This window comes from Grus americana, chromosome 1 (assembly GCF_028858705.1).
Source record: "Grus americana isolate bGruAme1 chromosome 1, bGruAme1.mat, whole genome shotgun sequence".
NCBI lineage: Eukaryota > Metazoa > Chordata > Aves > Gruiformes > Gruidae > Grus > Grus americana.
This window is the reverse complement of record NC_072852.1, coordinates 53,160,922-53,187,990: the sequence shown is the minus strand read 5'-3', so window position 1 is coordinate 53,187,990 and position 27,069 is coordinate 53,160,922. Positions and strand designations below refer to the sequence as shown.

Sequence of the window (27,069 nt, the reverse complement as noted above, 5' to 3'; positions counted from 1 at the left end):
TACAGCAGTATTTAGGTTTTAAACACATGCAGCTAATCAGCTAGCAGTACTATTACTACATGTGTTACTCTTAGAATAACATGAATAGCTTTAAGAATGCTGGTAAATCCATAGCTGGGGCTGGAGAAGGGAGGGAATAAATAAGAGAGAGCCCTGAGAGCAATCTCACACCATTAAATGTCTCAAGTACAAGAAGCTCATTCATTTACTGAAGGTGCATTGTCTTCGAACTACAACTGAGCTATGCATAGGTTACTTTGAGGACTTACTAGAAAAGTCTTTACCTTCTGTGAAGTAACACTGAAGTTGAGAGGTTTCTTTTGGAGATTCTCCAAAACAGTGCACAAATGAAAGAATGACGACATTTAATTGCATTGCAGTTCAGTTTGGGGGTTGTTTTTTTGTGGTTTTGTTTGGTTTTTTTATGATGCTAACAGTATCCCTGAAGGAGGCCAACTGAAAGTATTTCATGTAACTAGAAGAGAAAGATATATTTCATGTTAAAACATAGAGTAAAGAAGGGTGAAAAATAACTTAAAATGAAAAGGAAGTTCCTTAAGCACTGAAAAGCTAATGAAGACTACCTTCTCCCCCCATCCAAGTTAAAGGCCTAACACAAGCTAAAGGATTATGGTGCAAAACTATTATTATAGTGCAAGGATGATAAATATTCCTCCCACCAAGTGTTGATATGAACCGCTCTGGTTTTACTATCAGATTTTTTTTTAAACATGGAAGACCGTAGCAGCACAAAATGACACCACTGATAGATCAGTTGTCTTGCTTTTGCTGCTTTTCAGCAGTGCATTTATTTTGATAAGGAAAAATCCACACACATTAAAATCATTTTTATTTTTCTGCATTTTGACACCAAAAGTGAATGTCTTATGTTACAATTTTCTATAGGATGGACACAAGTTTAGCTATTTGGATTACTCAAAAAAGCAGATTAAAAGGAAAAAAAACATTAATCTTAACAGAAGAAAACCCTATTGCTTTGCTACAAATTACCATGTTTGTCCCAAAGTTCACAGAAAGTAAAGCTTCCCCATAGCTATAGTCTACACAATAATTGTACCTAGAGTAAAAAGATATTGACTATTAACTAATGTTCTCAGCTTTTTATAAGTAGCACTTTAAGAATAAGTCGTATGATTTATTGCGATTTTGTACCAAGCAGTAAGACTGAACATCTGTATGCTGCAGATTTAAGCACACCAACATGTATACATTCACTTTAAAAATTGTTGCTTATCACTCTTCATTGGTAGTTGAGCAGGAAGATGACTTCACTACTAAGTTACACAATATAGAGTGTTTCAGCATGCTTCCACTGAGAAAAATATTCAACTGCATGAAAGTAGTAAATCTCACCTTAGAAGATGAAACTGTAGCAGAAAATGCAGCAATGCCCTCTTCATACAAGAATAAAACTTCATATGGAATTTTCACGCTTTGAGAATACTTCTCTACATGAATATCCAAAGATAATCACATAAAGCTGTATTGGAAAGACCTCGCTTTTAATTAAAAAAAAAAAAAAAAAAAGACCACTACTAAAGTCAGAATTTAGACTACTTCAGTAACAACCTTGACCCAAAAAAGTATTTTAGTAGCAAATTATATTGATGCAATTTTTATTTTCCACGCATATTACTAATAAATAAGTTCTTCTAAGACATCTGTTGCCAATTAGATTTGTATTCAGCTCCTACAACACTGTAAGCACTAAAATGAAGTGATACATTTAAATGATGTTACACTTAAACAGTTGCTAATATGATACTAAGACTTTTACAGAAATGCAAACAGGTTTACAGTTACATTTACTAAAAGTTACAGTAATCTACAGAAAAGGTTGTTGTACTCTCCCTACATCCTAAGAGATCAAATTCAGTTACATTGTTACTGAAAAAAATGCATACAAAAATGCATTTCCCTTTATCATGTGTTAAAATCCTCCTCCACAATTATCTAGAGACAAAAGTACAACTACTTTTCTGTACAAAGGAAAAGCTTTAAAAACACAGCTTCACATTTTACTACATTTTTGCCCTTCTCAGCTTCCAAGTTCTTGCAAAAGCAAATATACAGTTTCTCAAAAATGAATTTAAAGGCTGTCCACATTAAAAAAATAAAGCCTACAAAAAGTTCAAATATCTAAAAAAATGTTACTCCTATGGCAAATTGATCTCCTACTAGTCCAACGTCCAGAAAGTTAACGATGTCCATTTAATATTATCTTGCTTCATTTATCCAATTTATCAGGTTCCAATCACATTATTTGTAAGAAGTCCTTGAGCCGATGAGAGGGCAGAAGAGTTCTCTACAATTAAAGACAGGAGATCAAATCGGGTGTGCCTTTCAGAAAGATACTCATTAGGCATTGCCCGGAGAGGCACTATTCATATATTTAGAGAAAGGATTTCCTTGATTAGTTTCCATAGACTGATAAACCAAAAACAAGAAGACCAAAACAACAACAAAGAGAAGAATTTTTATCCACAGGGGAATGGAGCGTTCTTTTTTTGTTGGTGGTTTCTCCGACTTGATGTCAGTTGAGGTACCGTATTTTGGAGCATACTTAGAGAAACTTTCCTCCAATCTGAAGTCACTGTGCTCTATAGGCCGGCTAGCAGCGCCTTTGATTGGTTTACGGCAGCTAGCACTGTTAATAAAAAATAAAAGTGTTGCATATTTAAAAGAGCAATCTATGATATACAAGAAAATTTTAGTATTATTAAAGAACTAAAAGTTAGTTCTAGTGAATGCAGTACCTGAAATATGTCTCGAGCTCTAAAAATAGTAATGAAAGACATGTTAATCATTCAGTGTTCAAACAAGCACTCCTTAAAAAAAACCTCAAATGCCAGTTTACTTCAGCTATCCACATAATCAATGGATCATAACTGGCAATAAAACTCTAGGAAGTGTCTCTGTCTGCATCTTTAGTGATCACTTATGCAGCCCCAATGTGAGTTCTAAACCACAGATTGTCCCTGGCCATTACAGTATCTACTGATGGGTAAGCCAATACACAGAGCCAGAAGACAAAGCAGTAAGGGTTAAGAAACCCACGTACATTGCCAAGTCCTTATATACAAGGAGTACACATGCATGATTTTTATTTTTAAAAAGTGTTATGGAATTAACTAGACTGATACAGCTCAAAACAAGAGACAACAAAGCTGAGTGGTGAGCAGATACACCACAGTAGTAGTAACTGGTAACATATATTCTCCTTATGGGAAGACTTTATGCAACTGCAGTTTAAATTGAAGCTATAATTAACATGTTGGAAATGAAGGAGTTGATTTCACACCTTAACATAGGGAAACATTCTCATTCTCTAAACAGGACAAAGCTTTGTGAATTGCTTAATTATCCAGAGGGTTGTTTCAATTTTTGTTTAAATAAAAAGTTTCAATGAAAAATTTAATAGCCCTTCCTAGATGCCAGCCTCACTCATGCTAAGAATAATCTGACTACAAGACAACTGCTACTTAAAGGAAAAAGGTATTTGAAAATTCTTTTTTGCTTTCAAAAAGAAAGCTCCAACCTATGCTGGGAGTTCTTTCCTTAATTTAACAGCAGGCCAAATTGCAGTGGCATCTAGCCAAAAGCTTAAATATTGTGAGCCATTACCACAGAAAAGCCCTTTCCATTTAACATTTAGCATCTGGAAGTTCCAGTAATAGTTCCTACTATCGTACTACTCTGTTCTCCCACCCCCAATTTAAATAATGAATAGGCTGTTTTGGCTAACAAAGCTATGCATATAGAACAGAAGAGCTAGGCAGTCATCTCAACTGTCATTGAGCCAGAGTGTAAAAATTGCTCCTCAGAATCTACCAATATAATCAAAAGATACTTCTGAGCTTATATAAGTTTACAAGAACTGAGAAACAAGCCCCATAAACCACAGAAATACCTAATTCCTGTAGGCGTTGATACTTCATAGGGGAACATTTCCTTAAGAATATCCCTTTCTACTCTTCGTTCTTCTGTATGAGTTCTCTCCAGCACCTAGGAAACCAAAACCAGTTATAGGACTAACACACCACAAAACAAAAAAGCTCCTGCATAGCTATCTCAGTGACCATAACCATTTGCAATTTCTAATGCATGAGTCACCCGGTGACATTCAAGAAGGTTATTTTTTGGGTTTTATAAGTTAGTTTAACCTTTGTTAGTGGCAGCTGTCTGGTCACTTTTGGTGTCTTAAAGAATTCAGTGCTCTCCTCAGTTTCCTTTAAGATAAAGAATATGTTGCATAAATACAATACACCTGCCAGCCAATGATGTAGATGAGCAAAAAAAACTTAACCATCACCTCTATCATGGCTGTGTTGAGCAGATCACAGGATTGGTAGTGGCCAACATGATTAAGGAAGCACTGATGTGGGCAATCTGTCTCTTCTTGCTGTAATAAACAATGCCACAGTACAGTAGAACACTAACTGAAAAAGCCTAATGCAGTCTGAAATAGACCATCAAGTTTTCTGACAACCTTCTGTTTCACAACTAAGTCTACATTGCAGTCACATTATAAACAAAGTAGCCCATTTCATAAATCTCAGATCCATTGGTAGAATAGGCTTCACAAGTGTTAATACAAGTTTTATCTACGGTAACTACATGAAGCAATGAACTCCATTTAAATTCAGCCAAGTATTATCTTGTAATGTCAAATCCCACAATATTACAGTACTACATCAATACAATTACATATATTTGCAAGTGCTTTAGACAGTTCTCCAAGAGATATATAATTTTGACAGCTTAAATAGGTAAACAGTAAGAGAATTATTATCTTTCTTTATAACTGACAAGAATCTACAGATGCTTTTTAAATTCAGGCTTTTGTTCTAAAGTAATCCTACTATTTGATTCCCTAAATTAAGGCACATTGTGGTTTTTCAGGACAAGCTGATTTACAAGATCAAAGGTAGATAACCCAATTCTGGTCTGTCTTTGAGCTATTCAAAGAATTTAAAAGAAAAAAACTACATTTTGTACAGAAAAAAAAATAGCAGCACAAGGAAAAATAACACACCAAAACATACTTGGCTTAGGAAAGGAAAAAAAAGAGAAAGCAGGATTTATACACACACTCCCCAAAATCTGAAAGGGGAAGATTCAAATGTTTCTATTCTCTTCTTTTATGCCATGTGACAAAGTCTATTTTGACTACTGCCATCCAGGCAGTGACATCCTCCACCCCTTCTGTACTAAGGAGTAAGCACATACACACAAGAATCTTGTTCACAGAGAGTAAGCAAGAGCAATCTAAGTTTTAATTTATTTACTTCAGCTGTCATCAATGGTTTCTTTGGTGTTCTTCTGGGCATGTCTGAGAGTTCACTGATTGACAGTGTAGGAGCTGCATGCTTGAAATTTCCAGGCACCCTATTGACAACCTGCCGAGATTCAAAATTGTTCAAACTCAGAATCAGCCAAAATACAAAATAAAAGGAGGGGAGGGGGCAGAACCAAACAACAAAACCTTTATGTGCATTGAATATATGCATGTTAGGAGTTAACTCAAGAAGGTTATATAACAGATACTCTGAAATAAGCACAGGAAACACATTGCTTATCATTCCAAGTAGTTTCTTTTAAGCCATTTAGAGATATAAAAGCTATTTAGCTCACAAGAAAAGCCAAACTTAAAGGCAGATATTCTGCATGTTCTTCAATAAATTAAGAAAAGATCTAAGCTTTTAAAGTGGTTCTTCTCAACCCTCCCCCCAAAAAGACATTAGATGGGACCTAGGTGTCTACCTAGTCCCATCTCAAAGTGAACAGCATTAGGTACTAATACAGATACTGAATATGTGTTTTTAAGGACTACTGAATACTCTTACTTTCCTTAAAACAGTCTGTTATTCTGTCAGTAAAGATATATTACAGAAGAATACCACTTGCGTGATTTATTAAACATATTTACTAAGCATATTTACTAGGGTCTCGTTGCTTGCAGTCAATATAGTTTCAGCTATGGGAGTACTCTCTGTTATTACAGCATCATCTACAGGCAACTGCGCTGTAGCTTCCACCTGTTTGTTTAAAACAAACAAAAGAAAACAATTGAATAAAATAGCCACTAGGACCCTAACAGTGAGAAAAAAGCTTGTCTATTATAAGAAGCCTCTCATCACCCTTTTCCTTGGTGTTCTTCTTGACACTCTTGTAGACTCCCTAGAAAATGCCTGCAGAGGTCCACTTTTTGAAGATCCACTTGTCCAGACAGCCTCAGTAACTCCATCTTGAGAATAGGTCTATTCAAGCATCAAACACATGATCAAATACATGAAAGCCAGCTCTCAACATTGGATACCCAAAACCAAAAGCCAGAATAGCATGCATACTCCAGAAGCAGTGTGTCCGCAATCCCCCCCCCAAAAGGTGGATCCTAATACATTCCATAATGAATAGCTAGCTAGATTAGTAGTGTTGACCACAATACTTACGTTAAAGTACAATATTGTTCAAATACAGACCTGACTAGATAATGCCTGACACTAAAAACTGATAATCTGCTCACTGCAATAGAGTGAACTAATGCTACAAGTAGTTACATCAAGTCACGGACAGTAGATATGTTGGCTTTCAGGCCCATTACATTACCTGCCCACACACACACAAAAATTAATCTATGAGCATAAGCAGAAAGCATCACCTTGTTCTTTACCCAGACAGGGGTTATTCTCTCAAGCAGAGATGGAAATGCTTTAGGCACTGCCACCTACACTTCAACAGGAACTAGTCTCCAGCCATAGGGGGCAGGGAGAGATGTTTTATGATCTTAAAGGGTTTCACATAGAGATGAAACTCTCACAATTTTCAAACAGTAGGTTTAAATGATCAAGCCTGATGCAGATCTTAACAAATCTAAATAACAACATGAAGTGCCAAACTTTTATACCCAATAACAAACACAGATCATTCCCTATGCCTTACTGCAAGTATTATGCTGAAAGAAAAAAATCCTTAAAGAAAAAATCCTGCTCAAAACTAATTCCAAACATAGACCTAGAGGGAAAGGGAAATGAGGGGCTGCTTCTTCTAGATTATATACAAGATTTTCCTTTTTATTTGGTTAAGCTTAAAGATAATTACTTTATTAACAATGAAATCTTTGCACATTAACACCTCATGCATTGATGTATTACCAAGTTTTTGGAAGTTACACTCAGGGCTGATGGAAGTTACACAGACAGGTACAACTGTCAGTTACAGGTCTAACAGCAGAAATAACTTCATTGGAACAGTATTAGCCCCAAAACAATGTGTTAAGAGAACAGACTGGACAATATTTCTTTAATGAGAGGGGGGAAAAAAAAGCTTTAACAATGCCCTTATCCATTACCCACTTGTACCCACTGCAGTGAAACTAGAAGCTGAGCAGTATTATGATTCTTAACATAAGTTCTGTATTACAGCTGCTATATGTCCAGCAGATGGAGCAAAAGCGTTTCGCTTTACTCCAAAGTCACTGAAATACTTTGATGTACACTTATGCACAGACCTCAAGTCCAGACTCAGGTGTTTCATATAGAATTGTAGATTTCAGCCTAAGTCTCCAATATTCTTTTCAATTTAAACAGACTTCTGATAAAACATTTCCCAACCCCTCTTTATATATTCAGACACCAGCTTCTCTTCCTTATTAAGAAAAGCTTAAAATACAACCTTCAATCATGACTCCCTACCTCACCGCCATACACTTTGAGAGGTGTTCTTCTTTAGAAGCTTAGAGAAAAACAGTGATTTCAGAGTGGTTCCACTCAAAACATATTCCACTCAAGAAAGCAGTAAGGCAATTCACTCATCCTACTAATGAAGAGCTCCCCTGCCCCAGGCTGTTTGACTAGGAATGAGTTTTCCACTAATGAAAGGTTAGAAGTACTTCAGTAAACAACCGCCTCTCCCCTCTCTCCTTAGTTCTTCAATGCTTGTCAGTCATGTGTTTAAAGTACCAAGTTTTTTCTTGCATGAAAAGTCTTGGAAAAAAAACAGGATCTGCTGCATAAGAGCCATCCAGGCTTCAGTAGAGCATATTCAACAGCCAAAATAATAAAAAAGTTATCTACAGTTCTAGTTTATCTTCACTGTCAATTCAGCAGGCCTTGTCTGCTTACCCCACAAATATTTGAACTAAATAAACCCTATTAGAATGTAACACTCATTTTTGGGTACGCCAACACCCTGTACATAACTAAAGAAAGTTACGATGGTGTGGTACACAAGTACTATTCAGCATGTGCTTTTAACTGTCAAATTACTCATGGGCAGTGAAGCTACAGACTGTGAGTTTACCTCAGCTATCACTTAAGTTTTCTATTTGGTCTATGCCACATGAAATTTGTATGCCAGCAGCTGCAATGCTGCATGTTTTATTTTTAAGAAGCCAAGCTATACAAGTAGTCAAAAAAATGCAGGGAGGAGTAAGGGAACACAGCACAGGCTGAATGTCACTATACAAAATCTCAACAAGAGAGTGTAGTTTTATGTTGCTAGGGCCCCTTAATATTTAAGTTGTTTAGCCTGCCTCTCTGTCCAGTGCCATTTACTATGAGGCCTTAGGCTATGTTGTGAACTCTATATTCACCTACCTAATTGGAAGGGGGCATTCAAATTAGGGTTTTTCCCCAGTTCATTATGAAGAGGCAATTAAGCACAAACAGCAGAGCTCAAATTCATCTAGCCCTCCACTGCTAACTGACTGATAAGACCCATAAGCCTGCTCAACCTCCTCACCCAATTTCTTTTGCACCAGCCTGCAAAAGACTATCTATTTGCCCTCTTAAGCAAACAGCAACATCCATCCATGCCAAATGACAGACAATATTTTCAGCTGCGGGCATCTGGACTAAGATTAGTGCTGCACAGGACCCAGAAGTGACTAGCAAGTCTGCTTACACCACACTACCAACCAGTTCAGCCCCACCACTCTTGAGCTAGTGCTGCCCAGTGCATGACAGCTGCATGTAACTCTGCAGAATGAGTATGGTCACTTGACACATCAGCTCCAAACTTCAGATCAAATTTCACAGGAGAGGGCAAGAAAAAAAAAAAAAGAGAGGTAAAAATCTTCCCCCATCTTCCACTTTTATTCTCAGCAAAATATATGACCACACACATTTGCTAGCCAAAGTCATTGAGTTGTTCTTGGCTTCAAGCAGCTGTAAATTTCTGTTGGTGTTTGTTTTGGGGTTTTTTTTGTTTTGTTTTTAAACACAGCTGTCAGGAGTTGAAAGGTAAAAGGTTTAACAAGCTAGAGAGTTAGAGCTCCTGAAGAATTTGGCATAATTTTGAAATTAGATAATTTGATTAATCAAGTGATATTCTTTTGATTAACTACTGGTAATTAAAATATGCAAGTCACAAAATATTGCAGCTATACTGCACATGTAAAAGATTGCAAGAGAAAACACAGTAATGACCTAATATTATTACAGTGAAGTTGGAGGACAAAAAAATTGAGTAAGCACTCATCACTTGAAACTGCCACAAAAATACATCACTGTATCTCTTCCCTTTTATTCTGTAAGTGGATTCCTGAAGACTAGGAAGTTTTGTTTGTTGATACCTGAATTAAATACCTCTATTACATTGAGGCTGGCAGGGATTTCTGGGTGAATAGTAATTTAGAAAAAAGTAATTCTTAAAATACAAGAACCTCAAGATGAGGATTCCCATTACAAAGACCATCATGAACAGCAGTTGCCTGAATGAATTAAGGAGTAATTTGTATATTGAACTATATGTGTGTTTTTATTTGTAGAAGGGAAATATGTTCAGCTTGTCCCCTAAAAATCCAATTAAAAATAAGCAGAACCAGTTGTGAATCTCCATGACTGTGTTGTATTACCCAAGCTCACATAGCAGCATGTTACCTGCTTTAAGAGGCCTCCATAGCGAAAGCATGTTTATACATACACACCAGCTAAACAGGAAGTATCTGGCATTTACCATACTATAAAGTAGTGAGAAAAGTCACTGATCTGGTAAAATACATCAAGGTCAGATTGAATCACTGAGTGTCTTCTGTACAGATCCTTTACTGTAGCACAACTCCAGTACTTATTGGTCAGATGAATAACACTGTAAAGATCCTATGTAACCTAAGCTAGGGAGCAGGGTATTTAGTGACACTGTCACACCACAATGACCCATCAGCCACAAACTACTGAATGGAGTATTTAGCCAGCAGTTTGAAAACCTGAGGTGCTTCTGTAAAATCTCTCTTTCATAAATAATATTAGTTCTGTTGTCTTAGTAAGTACAGGACAAGTGGTATGTACATACAGCTAGATTTAAACCTGTTTATTATTTTTCTTCTTAGAAGCTTTCCAACAAATTAATGTCTACTCTAGTACTGCTGCAAGAAGCGTAGTTGAGGAAAAAATATTATAGCTAGCGCATGTGTGTACACACATACACATACTTCTATATGTAAACAGGCATATACAGAAGTACATTACTCTCATGTATTTATTTACATCAAACGTATTTAAAATGCATACATATATCTAAAGATATCAAACCCTATACATATATAATAGTTCTATTTAAAAAACCTTCTAAAACAAGTCAAACAAAAAAAGAACCACAAAAAAATTAGCCTTTTTCCAAAGTGTTGGGTTTTTTTTTTTAAGAAACTGCTTCTTTTATTGAATCAAGTTGTTTACAAGCATCCAACAGGATGACATCAGCTCATCTGACTTAAAAAGGCTAAGTTTCCAAACCTAAACATGTTAAGGTTGCGTATTATTTTTCTCTAAGAGATGCTACAGCAGCTGGCAAGTCAGACAAACAGCTTCTAGCAGACCATGTTAACAGACAGGCTAAGAACAGCATCTATAGTTAATTCACAAGATTTTCATGCTGTATTAGAACAGGCTTTCTGAAAGAACTTTTAAAAAACAGCATAGCCCACTTAGTAAGGTATTTAGTGAACACCATCACCTGCAGTTAGTAGCCATTCCAGGTGCCACTAAATGAAACATACCTGGTTGTGTTCAACAACTCTTCTTTGTTTCAGTGCTACTGGAGTCTTCGTCCTGGCTTTCAGTGGCTCTCTCTTCTCAAGCCTCAGCTCAGTCTTCGGATCTGTAACCGGTTTTAATATAACAAGTTTCTATAATACTACTGGTTGTTGTACTAGTTTAAACCAATTGTATTTTCATAAAAATTCATTTTAAGAGGCAACATAACTTTTTAAAGAAATGGTAACTCATAAAAAAGTTGAGATACAGGTAGGTTTCTCCACTGAATGTAGAAGAACAAAGACTTTTGAAGAATAACCTTAAAAATTATTTTTAAACACTGACCCAAGTATTTCAGTTTTGTCCTAGGAATCCTACATTTCAGATAAGCTTTGACTATTCCAGCAGTTTCATATAGAAACTGGTATCAAGTCGCAATTACTTTAACCAAAGTACCATTACACTATTGATTGTAGCAAGGGTATTGAAGCTTTTCAACATTCTTTAAGCTGTTAGTTTCCTTTAAAATAGGTCCTTTTATAAAAAAATCCTTGTTGATGCAGAAGAAGGGTGAGTGGTTAGCAGTCACCTTACCAGTAAGAAGGTGTATTATTCCCCCCAGCTTTTCTAAAATTCTAATAGCATTAACACCAACATATTTAGAGTTTATTTATTAACATCCCTTAACTTTTTAAGCATTAGTGCATAGAAACATTTATATTCTTTTGTATGTGTTTGCTTTTGGTTTTTTCCCCAGTGTTTGAGCAGTTTGGTAATTACATGAACCACATGTAAATATAAGGAGATAGCTGTCAGTTGTGACTGGGCTGTTGGCTGTCCTAAAAATAAGTAAATAAATCTCTAACATCCCTTCCCTCCCTGAAAGAGCAAGAGATTAGAGTTCAAAAACAAGCCCAAATATGCAAGGGAGATCCACTGAGTTCCTACTTGTATTTCAACCCTTTCTTTCCTATCTCCATGGAAGTTCCTGTGAAAAAAAAAAAACAAAAACCCAACCCAAAACACTCCCAAAACGAAATAGGCATCTTTTAACATTCCATTCAAGACACTCTTTAAAGCCGACACTGTTTTTACTTTTTGTAAAATGTATGATGGTGTGATTTACATTCCACTTCCTCTACCCCTATATTTTTAATATATAACTTGCTATTAAAACCACAAAAAACCACACCCAAGACCAACCAATCAACCCAGCCCAAACTAAGTCCATAAGGAACAGAGCATAAAAGGGACTGAGTCATACATGAGAGACATTGAACAACGTTTTAAAAAGTACAGAGGTTTAACAAACATTCATACGCTATTCTATAGTAAAGATAACTACTGTGAGCACTGTAAAACAAAATTGCACTTGCACTTAAAGATGAAGTGCAAAGAACATCGGAATGCTTAACAGGCAGATCTCCTGATCTCCAGGCAGATCAGATTTACAAGCTCCAATCTGGCTAAAATGGACAAAAGGGAACAGTTTAGTAGCAAAAAGTTTCCCTTCCCAGAATAGGCACCTGGATCACTGTGCTAGTATTGCATAATCACGTACATGACTCAGATGGTCTACAGCAGCCTTTTAAAGCCTCACGTAGCAGCAAGATCATGCTCTCTTTAGATATTTCTTCTACAGCAAGTATCACTGATGTAGAATTTGAAGAGTTCACATGCAAGTTCCACTTAAGTCTTACCTTCTTCATTGTCACTGTACTGGTCAGAATCGTTATTTCCATTCTGTCCGGCATTCTCAGCAGTTGAAGAAATTGCTGGAAGAGGCACAGGACCCTTCAGTTCTGGACCTTGCTCCATCAGTTTCAACAGTTTTTTCTCATAAAGTTTCCTAGTAGTAGCTATAACAAGGAAGGATACATGCTAAAGATACAGTTTTCATCTTTCCCAACTTGATTGCTAGAACTTGGCTTCTATATATTCCTTGGGAATCTTTGAATGTATGTTCTTATTTTTAAACAGTCTGTATGGCCCACAGTCATATATACCTCTAAGTATTAAACTCTACCTGTAAGGCTTCTAATTTTTTGATTTAAGAGAATTCTTAAACTGAGACCTGTTAGTATACTGAAAGTTACAAGCATCTATCTATGGAAAGGGAACTTACCTTCTTAGATGTTTTGTTTCATATGCTGCAATAGATGAGCTGTCATGCCCTTACAAATTTAGTGAGATTGATACTGCAAGGGTGACAGTTTCCATGCAGATTCCACTATTATCCTCTTAATCCCTATACCCTGGAATTAATTCCCCTTCCCCCTTATTTTAACCTTTGCCCCGTTGACAAATTCAGTTCAATAAGAATAAGAGGTAGTACAAGCAAGAAGCAACAACAGAACTTCCCATTTGCTACATCCAGCCATCAGGTTGGCTCACTCCATCTAAGAGGACAGCTGCTTAAAACTAAAAAGTATCAAGTCTAGCACATACTTCCATGTGAGAACTGCGCTGGCAGAAATCTGTAGAGATGACCGGTGCCTAAGCTGTTAGCTGCAGAAAAGTCTAACCTTAAAAGATTTCAGATAAGAGGAAGCGACCCTTAAAACAAGTGGCAGACTCTCAGAAGAAACAGAATCCATACCCTGTAAGAACTAAGACATTTACTTAGACTAAATCTGAACATCCTTCCAATAGACTGCATAGGTACTTGAATTTTTCAGAAACTTCAGCGCTATCCAACAGGAATAGGTTGAAAGGGAAGGCATACAGAATCAGCCAACAGAAAATATTATGTGTAAGACTTAGAATACACACAGGACTCCAGGCTCCATCACTGGCATTTCCATCCACACAGGATTTCAAGAACACTCCACAGAAGGCTTAACACACTACAGGCAACCATCTTTTTGAAGAGCTGTGAAATCAAAGCACCTTGCCATTAAGCTGGTGCACTATCTGAAAGGCAAGGAGCTTTCATCCCACATCAGAGGTGAGTGCCCAAGGCAGGAGATTAAGCTGAGGTCAGGACTCCTCCTGAAGTAGGTGAGCATGCAGGATAGAATGCTTGGTTCAAGGGGCCAGAAAAAAAAAATGAAATCAAAGGAAAACATTACTGCACAATGCAATAAGTAGGAAATGCTCTAGGGAAGGGGAAGTTCCATGTTCTCATTCTACTCCCAATGCTATTAGCTTATTACATAAGCTGTATTTTCTACTTAAGCAGGCCCCAGATCTCAACCTCTCTATCAGAAGACCTAATTCTTCCAGTGCTTAACTAATAGTTACACAGCTTCAAAACAGAAGATGGAAGATCTCCAGCTGGCCTGTAACACGAGAGGAATAAACTGTGGACTTGCTCTATTGGTTTTGCATGGCAAAGTTTTGGTAGCAGGGGACTACAGGGTTGGTTTCTGTGAGAAGCTGCTAGAAGCTTCCCCCACGTCCAACAGAGCCAATGCCAGCCAGCTCCAAGACAGACCTGCCACTGGCCAAGGCTGAGCCCATCACTGACAGTGGCAGCGCCTCTGGAATAACAGAGTTAAGAAGGTTGGGGGGGAGAACCCCAGAAGCAATTGCAGCCACAGAGACACGTAAGAATGCATGAGAGGAACAATTCTGCAGACACCAAGGTCAGTGAAGAAGGAGGGGGAGGAGGTGCTCCAGGTGACAGAGCAGAGATTCCCCTGCAGCCCATGGAGAAGACCACGGTGAGGCAGGCTGTCCCCTGCAGCCCATGGAGGATGATGGTGGAGCAGATATCCACCTGCAGCCCGTGGAGGACCTCATGCCAGAGCAAGCGGAGACACCAAAGGAGGCTGTGACCCCATGGGAAACCCAGGCTGGAGCAGGTTTGCTGGCAGGACCTGTGGCCCTGTGGGGGACCCACACTGGAACAGTCTGCTCCTGAAGGTCTGCACCCTGTGGAAGGGACCAATGCAGGAGCAGTTTGTGAAGAACTGCAGCCCGTGGGAAGGACTCACACTGGAGGAGTTGGTGAGGACTGTCTCCATAGGAGGGACCCCACGCTGGAGCAGGGGAAGAGTGTGAGGAGTCCTCCCCCTGAGGAGGAAGGAGAGGCAGGGACAACATGTGATGAACTGACCACAACCTCCATTCCCTGTCCCCCTGTGCCACTGCAGGGGGAGGAGGTAGAGAAATTGGGAGTGAAGTTAAGATGGGGAAGAAGGGAAGGGTGGGGGGAGGTGTTTTATGATTTCGTTTTATTACTCAACTCTGATTTGATTGGTAAGAACTTAATTTTCTTGAATTTAATCTCTTTTGCCTGTGACAGTAATTGGTGAATGATCTTTTCCTGTCCTTATCTCAACCCATGAGCCTTCTGTTATATTTTCTCTCCCCTTTGCAGCTGAGGACAGTGATAGAGCAGCTTTGGTGGGCACCTGGCCTCCAGCCAGGATCAATCCACCACACTTGCCTATGCTGCAATGCTTCAAGTTGTCTTAATGTAAATAGTTCAATGAAAACCTGTTAAGTGGGAAGTAGGATTGCAACAGTATCAGAACTGAACTTTATAAGCCACTGTATCAGAGAAGCTTAGAGCACTCAGAGGTTTAGTGAGAAATATGTTTAACAGGTAAGCATTTGCTAGTTCAGTTGACCTACCTACAATTGGGCCAGGATTTAGTCCGTACTTCACAAGTTGCTCTTGAAGATCTTCATTACTCATCTCTGCTATATCTAAGTCATCCTTCTCCTCTGGCCTGGGTTTGTCAGTTTTCTTTGTGGCTTTCTGTGAGCGTGCAAGAGAGAAACAAGAGACAGTTTTTCCAGTTAATACAGAACACATCTTTTTCTTCTAAGGGAAGAAGAAGAAATGAGAGTCCTAAACATACAAAACCAGTAGAAGTAATTATATTCTCACCACCTGCAGCACTAAAGCTTATGTGAACCATTTCAAACATTTACACCTACTGAACAAACATGCATGAGTTTCCTACTTAAATAAGGAAAAAGCCATTACAAGCCTCCTCTATAGTAAAAAAACCCAAAACCCAACAACAAACCTTACTTGGTTTTTTTGATCGTGTGTTTTAATTTGAAGTTCAAGTATACAACAGGAAAGGATTTCTTTCCTATGATTGGAGAGGTAAACTTCTAGCTGTTTCACTACCACTACACTAAGCTACAAATATTTACATTCCATTGACGCTTCTTTGCATTATTCTTCTACCTAGTAGGTCAACACTTCCTCTCATGGTAAGAAGTTCTTCAGTAGCCACACCCTCTCAACCAAGTTCCCAAAATCCCCATTCCCACTTACGCTAGTGTTCTCTGTAAGATCACGTGATATTCCAAAGCAAGTGCAGGAAAGGGAAAGCCAGAAACACCCTCAAATTTTCAAAACCCTGCCTGTCTGCTTAGGCCTCTGCTACTGTAGCTCTAACGAATCCTAAACCCAACTCTGGCAACACTACTTGAACAGTTGGCAATACACCACCACCACATACAGATGGTTATCAAAATAATCTGCCAAGATGCTACTCCTAAATTAGCAGTTTCCGCTATATCCAAACAGAGTGATCATAACATTTGTTCAACTTGGGAAGCCTTTGCTGCTCCAAGATCTGCAGGAGAGTGAGGAGGTAAGACAGAAGAAATATGTTTAGGATCTGCTTGCTCTCAACTGAAAAAGATCTTGATACCGCTTTGAAATAAATTATATTTGTTGTAGGATATAAACAGATAACTTCCACACTTAATATTTTTCTCACCTTGGTTACCCAGAGGGCCTGTCTAGGTTTTCCGGGACTTAAAGACTAAAATTCCAAATACAAATATGCTATAACACTCAGTCACAATTAACAGGTTTTCTCTTGCTGTATTTAGTAAGATAATACTAAAAGACTGCAAGATGACTGACATGAATCAACAGTATCTAGCTAACCATTAATGCCAGTTCAATATTGGTTTACATGCAAGCTTGGTCTTGCCTCAAGTGTCTTTAATATTTTAAAGCTAAGCAGGGACTGTATGAGGATTTCCCAAATATAACTGACTCCCTAATTAAATTAGATTTTCCTCTAACTCCTGGATTGTTAAAATCCCAGCATAATGAACTTAAAGTCAGCAGCTGAAGAGCAACAGAATCTCCAAGAGCTCATGCTATTCTTAATTATAAGAAATAGACTGCTTGCAGTCTGAAGAAAGGATAGGGTTACTAAAGTGGCAGATTTGACTAATGACAGATTTACAACTCACTTTATCAATCGTTCCATTCCTTTATCACATAAAAGTCTAATTAGTTTCTGAAGCAACTGAGCCTACTTATCTGGTACACAAAAAACAACTAATCTGCAGCTACAAGAGACTTGTATTTACTTTTGAATGTGTTGGTCATAACACTATTTCAAGTTAAGTATCACATCAACAAGAATTTTATATTCAGTACATTTTTTTCTGGACTACTGAACTGTCCAAACAGTGAAAAAGAGTTCCAAAACACATGCTGGGTTTTCTTGTTGGGATCTGTTTAGACTATTGACAGCTCCGATGTTCACAAGCATCACCAAGAAGATTAACTAAGATGCTATTTGCATATTTCAGAAGAAAACTACCATGGTGCAGGAAATCAACATTCCAATGGCACTTTAAAGAAACTGGAAACTTGATTTAATGTATCTCTACCTGTGTATCACTTAGAGGCCACAGAAAAGACTATATAAAATATATACCAGAAGAACTACTCAGCGTTCTACTAGATGTTTTACAGAAGTCTTAACTACCAGAAATCTAACTGCAACTAATGAGTAATATGGTCCTCTAATACAAGTACTCACATATCTCATTGTATCTTTGTTTTGTTTTTTTTTTCCTTCCAAGTACCATTTCAATTTTTCATGCAGTATTATCACACATTGACATCATGAGAATAGTCAGTTTCAGCACAGAAAAAGGGCAGGGAGGGGATGAAAAGCTGAATGTAATCTGTGTTCTTCAATAATATGGCCCGATGCATTGACTACCTTGTGTTCTGTGAGGTCTTCAACTTTTACTTTTGAATACCTATTCTCCTTAAATCAGAAGCAAATTACTTCCACTTGTACAAGCAGAAAGCTGCCATTTAACCACCTGCTGGACCACAAGATCAGTCCCTAGAAGCATAAGGCAAGATAAAATTTTTCTCATACCTTTGCTGTGGTAGGACACCATTAACCTCAGCAACAACATTAGCTTTAATTATCACTAATATTATAGTATAAAGCACCACTATGCTATCTGTGCATCATCACAACTTATCCACAGGACTACCCTGTGAGACAGATCAAAAGAGCTAGCTTTAAAATTTATCATTGCAAATTAAAACTAAACAAAGAAAAAACACCCACATTTTCCTGGTCTGGTGATCACTAGTAAAATTTAAGTTGTCTTACTGTGGTACAGAGGTGAAGTGCTTAAAATGAAATTGTGGCAAACAACAAGACTTGCTGAAGTAAGGTGGTGCATCTGATCACTTTGCACATAATGTAAATATTCTTGCAACACTATAACAAGACCAATAAATCCTTATCTGAAGATCTTCTCATTCCATCCAGAGCCAGCAGCATTAAAAAATATTTCTAGTCTAGCATTTTCTAGAAAACAGAAGATGAAAGAGGCTCTGCATATTTCACTTGAGAAATCTGTTCACACCAAAGAGATGGCAATTTGGTAGCTGTATGTCAGGCTGTTTCAGATTAACTAGGACCCAACCCTTTAAACAAGTACTGAAGTGAATTATAAGCAAGGGGCTCCCACACAGCCTTCTCAGTTCTAGGGCCACAGGAAAACAAGAACATAAGAGAAGCTCATCTTCTCAGAGTGTCATCTCTCCACAGCAAAAAGCTTTCACCTTCTTTCACTAACGACAAGAGCGGAAAATGCAAGTGATGAGATTCAGACTGGAAGCTATCCTTGACCTCATCTTTGTCATTCCTGCTGAGTAGAAATCCAACAGCCGCAGACCAGTTTATCAGACAAACTTTACAGCTACCTTTACTAGTTCTAGCACTACTCCAAACACAAGCAGAAGTAATCCTTGAAGAAGCCATTAAATAATATAAAAGCTATGGGACATCACTAAAAGCAGCATTTTAAAATCCCAAGCTAAATGGCACCTACACTAGGATATCCAAGGACTTTAATCCCAAACAGGTGCAGCTTCATCACTAGAAGCAGAAAGGCTCAGGGCTTCTTTACTATTTCTCTGAATGAGGTTAAGACAGGCTAAGAAAGCCCAAATCATGCCAACAGAATGCTCTTTAATTCTCGAGTTTGTACAGTGTCCTCTCTGGTAACAAATAGCTGTATTTCTCTTAGGGGAGGGAAAGATAAGGAACTGCACATGCCAAGTCTCAATAATAGACTTACGCTGTGAAATACAGAGGTGTCTATTCCCCTTGCACTTTTTATTCTATCATACACAAACATTCCCTGCAGTAGATTTTTTTTAAACCGAGTCCTACTGAACTTTTTAACCTCAAATACCTCGAGGCAATATTTACCAAAAGCTACAGGACGGAAAAAATAAACAATGGAAAGGAAATTATGCAGCAGTTATTCAGAAATACCAATATACTCAACTTTAAGAATTCTCTACCTTTTAACCTTAGTTAGTTTAAGTACCAGACTTAAAATTTCCAAGCCTATGCACAGTAAAAGTCCCAAGTTATAAGATATGGGAATACTTAACCCTTCCACTCCCTCCTCCCCTAATACACTAAATTCCATGTTACTCAGTAAGGGAATGTATGCTCTCTGAAAACAGATGAATGCTGCACAACAGAGTTGTTTCCAGAGAACCTGAGTGAAAGAGTAAAAATTCACAACAAAAAACAAATCAAGAAACCAAACTAACAGATGGTCTCATGCCTCAATCAACTGAATGCTGACCTGGAGATCTGGCTTATGTATGTGTCTCTGCTGAACAAGTGACATGCACTGCTAGACAAAAATTATTTCAACAGGATTATTTTATTTAAATATAACTGCCATTATTACACCAGCACTCTAACAAGCATATCTCCCTAGTTCATGAGGCTAAAACTGCAGAAAGTCTGAAGGCGCAGAACAGCATGGCGGGACTTCGCACTGCGGCAGGAATTACTTGGTCACCTCACCCCTACTGCCCACAGCTGTCACCCAAACAGCAGATGAGTGTCATTTAAAAGGCCACAAAGGTGTTAACCTGTGTGCTGTACAAATGTGACCCAGGATAGAATAAATAAGAGATACAGGAACACAGGAAACCCTGAATAGATTCTCTTCCTGCACCAGGTAGCATTCTCTCACCTATCAGAGTGTACAGTTTTACCTTCCACACTCCTAATCTTCATAAACTAACAGTTTTACTATCACCTTCCTTTTTCAACAGGGAAGGGGTTGAAACCATACAGTTACCTCAGCTACAGATACTATCACTACCACATCATTCTGACCATAAAGAGCTGAAGCTAGCTCTTAATTTACTTTGCTACTTGATTAAAACAAACAAAACCCCCCATCTTTACCTGATAGGTCTCTTCTATAACCTTTCAAACAGGCCCTTCAGGTCCAGATGCTCTCATTATACTTTCATTAGCAGAAGTGAGGAGACATCTGAATGCTTTTTTTCAAATCACCACTTTAAAGGTCAAAAAGATCACTCCATGTTTTATAAGATATTCTTCCAGGACATGGAATGCACCAATAAGCTAAGTCATAAAAAAACCCTACACATTCTGAGCTCTGAACAGCTCCTGTTTGCAACTGTGTCAAGATGATACTTTTAATTCAATACTCCTGAAGAGGCAAAAATGCCATTTCATAGTTATTTTTCCTTTGAGCTATCTGTCCTGATAGTCATCCCATAACTAACCAGGACCAGAAGCATCCAGATACAGATGATTCCCCCACAGCAAAAAGGGCGTCTCACATACCAACCACTGTCCTCACATACTACTATGCTAAATAGGAAAAAAAGTTGCTCAAAAACATTAGTATAGCTGGAAAAGCTGGCTCCTCTATACAGTATTATCAGACTGAGGCCCAAACAAGCACAATTTTAAAAGCTCTTCCTCTCCTGGTAAGAGTATACAGCCAGAGTGAGCCCTTCATCCTCACCCCTCTACCCTCCAAAAAAATAAGTATAACATCTAGAGAAGTGGCCATATTTACAATGACACTTTCAAATATTTCACAGGAAAGCCCTTTTTTAAAAAATAGAAATTTGGGATAACATTTAATCTTACTTTGACCTCGTGAATTGTATGTATTTAACAGCACTTGAAGTCATCTTCTACAAATTAGACTGCACTTTATGCAATAGGAAGGGGTTCTGCTGCATCACATTACAAAGCATAAAAATGCTGTCTGAGTTTCACCAAGGGGAAGTAAGATCTTACTACTGTAAAATAGTTTAATTTTTAACTTTAGGTGCCAATAAAATGCTAACTGCCTGAAGAGTTTGCTGTCCAAAGCATGATGGTTTCAGGGCCTGAAAACAATGCAGTCAGAACAAAACCCCTTTAAGTTTTGATCTGCTCGAACATGCATGTTAATCATCTGTACGTTCACTACTGTATCAGAATAAAAAATAGATCCAAATAAACCCACATGAATACAAATGAAACAGCAGCCCACATCACCATGGATGCATGACACTTGTCTCATATCAACTTTATATCACTAGCATATCAAGGTTTTTATTTGTTCCGAGAGAGGTGTAGGTTGGATGTAGTATTGCTAGATCTGTGCTGAAAGAGCAATAGATTTAAAAATATAATTTGTAGTAGAATTAAAACTATGGGGTTTTGTCTCATTGCTGCAGCTTTTATCAATAGAAAATGTGCACCTAAATCCATTATCAAATGCCCAGAACTTTGGAAAAAAAAAAAACCCACTAAAATGACAGTGTAGACAGTTCAAAATTACTAATGACTACAGCAGTGTCAAAACATTAACTGTTAGTATCAAAAGACCTGGTTTAGCTTCACTGGTTTTTTTCAATGACTGCAACATGGATATTCAGAGTAGTCCTTTGAACTTCTCATACCCATTTTAAGAAAAACACTGCTCTCCTCTCCTTCAGCATCCGTAAGTCAGCTGACAGCTCACGTAAGGTATTGATTCCCCCCCAAATCGAGCCCCCCAGCCCTATACCCCATACTCCGAGGGTGCCGAGGCAGCAGCGCCTGCGAGAGGCGGCGGCCCCGGAGCGCCCCCTGGCGGCCAGCCCCGACAGCCCTGCCCCTCACCGCGGCAGCGGACCCGCACCGCTCTCCCACGCTGCTCTCAGCCCCGACCACCTCTGCACGGACACCGCAACTCAGAGAGGGTTATAACTCCTTGCACTTACTAAAGGGAAGCGTGAGTAGACCCACAGCAGGACGGGACTGCAGAAGGCTCAGCGACCAGTAACCCTCCAGTGACTGGCAGGAGTCAGGACCACCCTTGCTCAGGCCAATATGGTATCCCGATTACAATTGGATTTTTCACACTAAAAGCCATATTAAACAATATATTTTTATCTTTGATAGCCTATGCCCATAAAGGAAGGGAAAACTGCTTTTTGACTGTGATCCAAGTTCTTCCTAGATGACTTGAGCAACAGAGAGGACTGCTTACCCAAGGCATTTGGACTTCAGCAGGCAAGTACACAAGAAGTTCAGTACAACTGTTGTGCTGGTATTACTACCAAATAAGCACAAGCTTAAGAAAAAAAAAAAAGAGATTACATCTCTCACTTGTGTTGCTCTTCTCTATTCAAAAGTGCCCATTTCTTTGCTCAAAGAGTCATTTTGGCCCCTTTTCTACCTCTCCCTCCATGCATCCTGCATTCATTGATTCATCCCAGCAGTGGGAATGAGTCTTCACTCCCAAATCAGTTCATGGTTTTTTTGATTGTTTGGGGTTGTTTTGAGGGATTTTTATTTGGTTGGTTTAGGGTTTTTTGATGGGGCTTTTTTTTTGTTTGGTTGGGGGGTTTTGATTTTTGTTGGGGTTTGGTTGGGGTTTTTTAGGATTGTATAATACTAAGCTACATTCAAAGAAATACCAAAAAATAAGAAATAGCAGAAAGCGCAGTGGGACAGAACCCTCCAAAATGCAAACCTCTATAAGTGCTCTTTCAAATGTTTTTACAAGTTAATACTAGTCTTGACTGAGTCATCTGAAGAGACTTTTGCAATTTTCAAGTTAAGCAGTATTCAAATTTTTAGAGTAGTACAGGAAACATGGAATACAGCAGTCCAAATTTTTTTAATCCCATAGAAGATATCTTTGTAACACAGTCAAGTATTTTGGTGTTTTAAAAACATTAAGCAGTTGATTGCCTGGTTTACATGCACCTTCAACACTACAATTTCTAAGACCTGCAATATACGTAAAAACAGAACTAATAAAGCATTGCAATTTTGTTACTCAAATCTCAACCTAACAACAGGAGAGCGCCATGTTATTATACCAGTACATGTTATAAAGTACTGCTATTTCCTTATGCACCCAGTGCAAATTGTTTTCTGGTCCTTTTAAATATACACATAAAAGCAACGCCTAAGATACAACAATAAAGTTACACAGAGGGGTGAAAGACAGAGGATGCTGAAGCCCTCTTTGTTTGTCCACAGCCTGCAAGGTGCTTACAGGAAATACGGAATTCCTTTACTTTATTCCTTCTTTCCATAATGCCTTGCAGTCCCAGCTTCCTCCCTTTGCTCCTTATTTCTAGTTTCTTTCACAGATTTGAGTGCTTTCCCTCCTTAGCAAAATATTTCACTTTGTTTCCATACCAGAATCCCACTCCCCTGAATGTCAGACTTCCTTCACTCTGCCTCTCCCTTCCAACTGCTTTGGGGTGACTTACACTCTGCAGATCTGTACGTTACTGTTTTGGAAGGAGAGCTGATCAGAGAAGCACCCTTATGCCATCAGGCATTAACAGGAACAACAGCTACTCAAGCTACAAGCAGTTTCAGAACTACCTAAGCTGTACTAAGGAGACAGCAAGTATACCTCAAACAATTTTTTTTTTTTGGGGGGGGTGGGGGGGGGTGGGGAAACACAGACAGACACGGACGACAACATGGGACAGACCCAAATCCAAGCAACTGTCACTAGACTATTCACTGAAGTTTTGGAATTTATGATGATACACTGCTCTGACATTAACACACAAGACTAGCAGAAATAGCACAGAGCCTTCCAGACATTGTTAAAAAAAAGTGTTAAAAGTACCACCCCATTCTGTAAACATCAAAAAAGTCGCCCATAATTGTTTAAGCTTAAGCACTGGGGAAGGGAAAGGAAAAAATCAGATCAAGGAACTTCAGCAGTTACGAGACTTTCCTTCTCCTACAAGTGTGAAACACGTCCGATTCAAGCTCATCCTATTTTACTCAAAAGCACCTTACAAGTGCTACAGGCAGAACATTATAATTCAGAGAAGCAGCTAGTTCACTACAAAGTTTCTCCAGTGAATGTGAATTAAGTATTTGAACCGGACAGATGTCAACAAGAGGTAAATAATTTGGTCAGAACCTTCTTCCTCTTTTAGTTGCAATCTTCTGTTCTTAATTCAAGAACTGTTTGTTGGTTGGGGTTTTTTTTGAAGTATGAAAAATCTTCAAAGAACTCCGTTTCTCTACACTCTTAACAAATGAGTTTTGAAAGACAGTATTTCAGATACTATCACTAAATACTTGTAATATCACACACATTACAACTCCAGTAGCTGGCAATCATTAAACAAGCTTTTACATGAGATCAGACAGCTTAGAATTATGAATGAAAAAACTGCTTTCTCAATATATGCAAATTTGCAGACCACTTATTAAAAACTAAAAAAGGAAATCGCATTTTCCCAAAGGGAAAAATTCCAAATAGCATCAGTTCTTCCCCCCCCCTTTTTCCTTACATGATAAAAGAAAGTATGTCTAAGCAAGCAAGTAACAGTACACCAACTGAACGTGCAGCAGAGTCACTTTGCTATAAAACATATGCTTAGGGGTATGAGAGAGACAGCTACATCACGCAGACCCTCTTTACACTAAACAGTCCACTTCATTAAACAAAACAAACAAGGTGTTCCTGCACAGCTTCATCCTTTCGTCTGGAGGTATTTACACAAAGTAGCGGTGCTTCAGTACAACTGAGACAGCTGATGGGACTCTTCTTTCCAAAGTTGCAGACTCGTGCAGAGTTTCTCTGGCTTTACTCCTCCAACAACCAAGTACTTAGGAGAGCGCCCGCCAAATCAAAGTAAGGGCTTCCCAATTTACAGTCGGGGAGTTGTCTCACGCTCCACGCACGATCGCGCTGCCCCTCCCCGGTTGGAGGGCCCCCCACCCGGGCCGCCCCGCGGTTGCCGGGGGCCAGCTGCTCCGAAGCCGCCACCGCCACCGCCACCGAGAAGCGCACACGCGGGACGCGACCCGGAGGCGAAGCCGGCGGCTGCCCGGCACCGACACCGCGGCTCCCAGTTCGCCTCCCGGCGCGGGGCGGCCGCCTGGCAGCGCGCCGCTGCCCCTCTGCCCCAGGCGGCGGGGGCTATCCCCGCCGGGCGCGATCGCGCCCTCAGCCGAGCCGGGCCGCGCCTCAAGGAAGGGTGAGGCGCAGCCGTCCCCGGCCCCACGCGGGAGGACGCGCGGGGAGCCGCGGCGCCTCACGCCGGTCTCCGAGCCGCGAGCAGACGGACCCATTCGGGCGGGAAAGCGGGCCCGAGGCCGCCGGGAAGCCAAGGGAGCGCGGGCGGGGGCCAGGATACTGGCGCGGGAGAGGGGAGGCGGTACTCACCCGTCCGACAGCAGCGCCGCGGTTCCTGGCACCCAGAGGCGTGGGTTCCCGCTCTTCGTCGCTGGAGAAGTCGGGCTGCGCGGCGGCGGCGGGCGGGTTGCGGGCGGTGAGGTGCTGCAGGTAGAGCTGCACATACACGTCCTTGCGCTGCTCGCCGCCCGGCAGGCTCACATTGTTAGCGATCAGCTCGCTCTTCAGCTTCTCCTTGGTCAGCACCGACGGATCCGCCAGGAACTCGGGCATCGCCGCCGGCCGCCGCCCTCCCGGGAGAAGCACCAACAAAGCGCGGGGAGAAGGGGCGGGGGAGGAGGAGGGCTCGCCTGCCCCGCGCCAGGGACCCAGCTCCACAGCGGGCGGGCGCGCACACCGAGCGTTTCTCCCAACCAGCAATAAACTGCACCCCGATTGGCGGAGAGGAAAACGAAGCGGCCCTATTATTGGTTGCTGGGCGGAAAAGGGGAGAGGCGCGCGGGACCCACTAGCGTTAGTGCTTTGCGCGAGGGATAGTAACGCAGTTTAAATTCGGCTCAGGCGGGAGAGGCGCGGGGGGTGGGGCTTGCGTGCGCGCGGCGGGAGCGGGAGCTACCTCAGACGGCGGCTGCCAGCGCCCTGCCCCCACCCGGCCGGTGCTCCCGCCGCCCTCCCTGGCGATAAGGAAGCGGCGGGCTGCTTTCCCCTGCCGGGAGAGGGGCGGGGAGCTCCCTGCTGGGGTGGCGGTTCAGGCTCGGCGTCGCGCCGGTCGTGAGGGGCTGGTGGTGGTGGGGCGGTTAAGGAGCTCCCTGTAACCTGCTGCGATCTCTGTGACGTGCTGTGACATCTGCCACCGGCTCTGTTCCCGCCGCTGCTCCTCAGACCACCGGCTTCCCTGGCGCGATCGGCTCGCAGAGCTTGCCGCCGGCTTTTCTTCCGTTTGCTGAAGCGGCTGCCTCGCAAATACACTTAAGGAGAGTTTCCTCCCCGGGTAGCTCAACTTGCTGCTACCGCCAGCCAAGTGCTTAACTTCTCGTAACACGCTATCAGGTTTGAGAAGAACTCCAACCGGGAAATTGGTAGCTAATCTCATAGAATCATAGAATGGCTTGGGTTGGAAGGGACCTCAAAGATCATCTAGTTTCAACCCCCCTGCCACGGCAGGGACGCTCTCCAGTAGACCAGATGTTTGTTAGGGTGACTGCCGCCGTTAGGATGGCTTACATGTAAAAAAAAAAAAAAAAAATCGCTTCTATTGTATTGCCAAATTTGAAGGGCTTTACACGCTGCTTGCTGGGAACATATGGTGCTATAAATTTTCCTGTCTTTTATGATGGGAACAATTTAATATTTAGATCTGACTACTTATCCTATGCTTTTG

At 40.3% G+C, this 27,069-nt stretch overlaps 1 protein-coding gene across 9 annotated transcripts; it reads right to left on the bottom strand.

The window, feature by feature from the left end:
• Nucleotides 1-778: 778 nt before the first annotated feature.
• TMPO (thymopoietin) lies at nucleotides 779-26,100 on the bottom strand. Of its 9 annotated transcripts, none has more exons than XM_054843994.1 (11): nucleotides 25,719-26,100; nucleotides 15,576-15,702; nucleotides 12,695-12,853; nucleotides 11,018-11,118; nucleotides 6,162-6,281; nucleotides 5,964-6,059; nucleotides 5,310-5,420; nucleotides 4,334-4,423; nucleotides 4,185-4,250; nucleotides 3,932-4,026; nucleotides 779-2,668 (listed from the first exon to the last, which is right to left on the bottom strand). In XM_054843994.1, the coding sequence occupies exons 1-11, from the start codon at nucleotides 25,959-25,961 to the stop codon at nucleotides 2,380-2,382; spliced, it is 1,497 nt and encodes a 498-aa protein (XP_054699969.1). In that variant the 5' UTR covers nucleotides 25,962-26,100; the 3' UTR covers nucleotides 779-2,379. The 9 variants fall into 9 exon arrangements, with proteins under 9 accessions (XP_054699969.1, XP_054699989.1, XP_054699979.1 ...); XM_054844014.1 differs by having other exon boundaries at nucleotides 12,695-12,769; nucleotides 25,719-26,099; XM_054844004.1 differs by lacking the exon at nucleotides 4,185-4,250 and having other exon boundaries at nucleotides 25,719-26,099.
• Nucleotides 26,101-27,069: the final 969 nt, after the last annotated feature.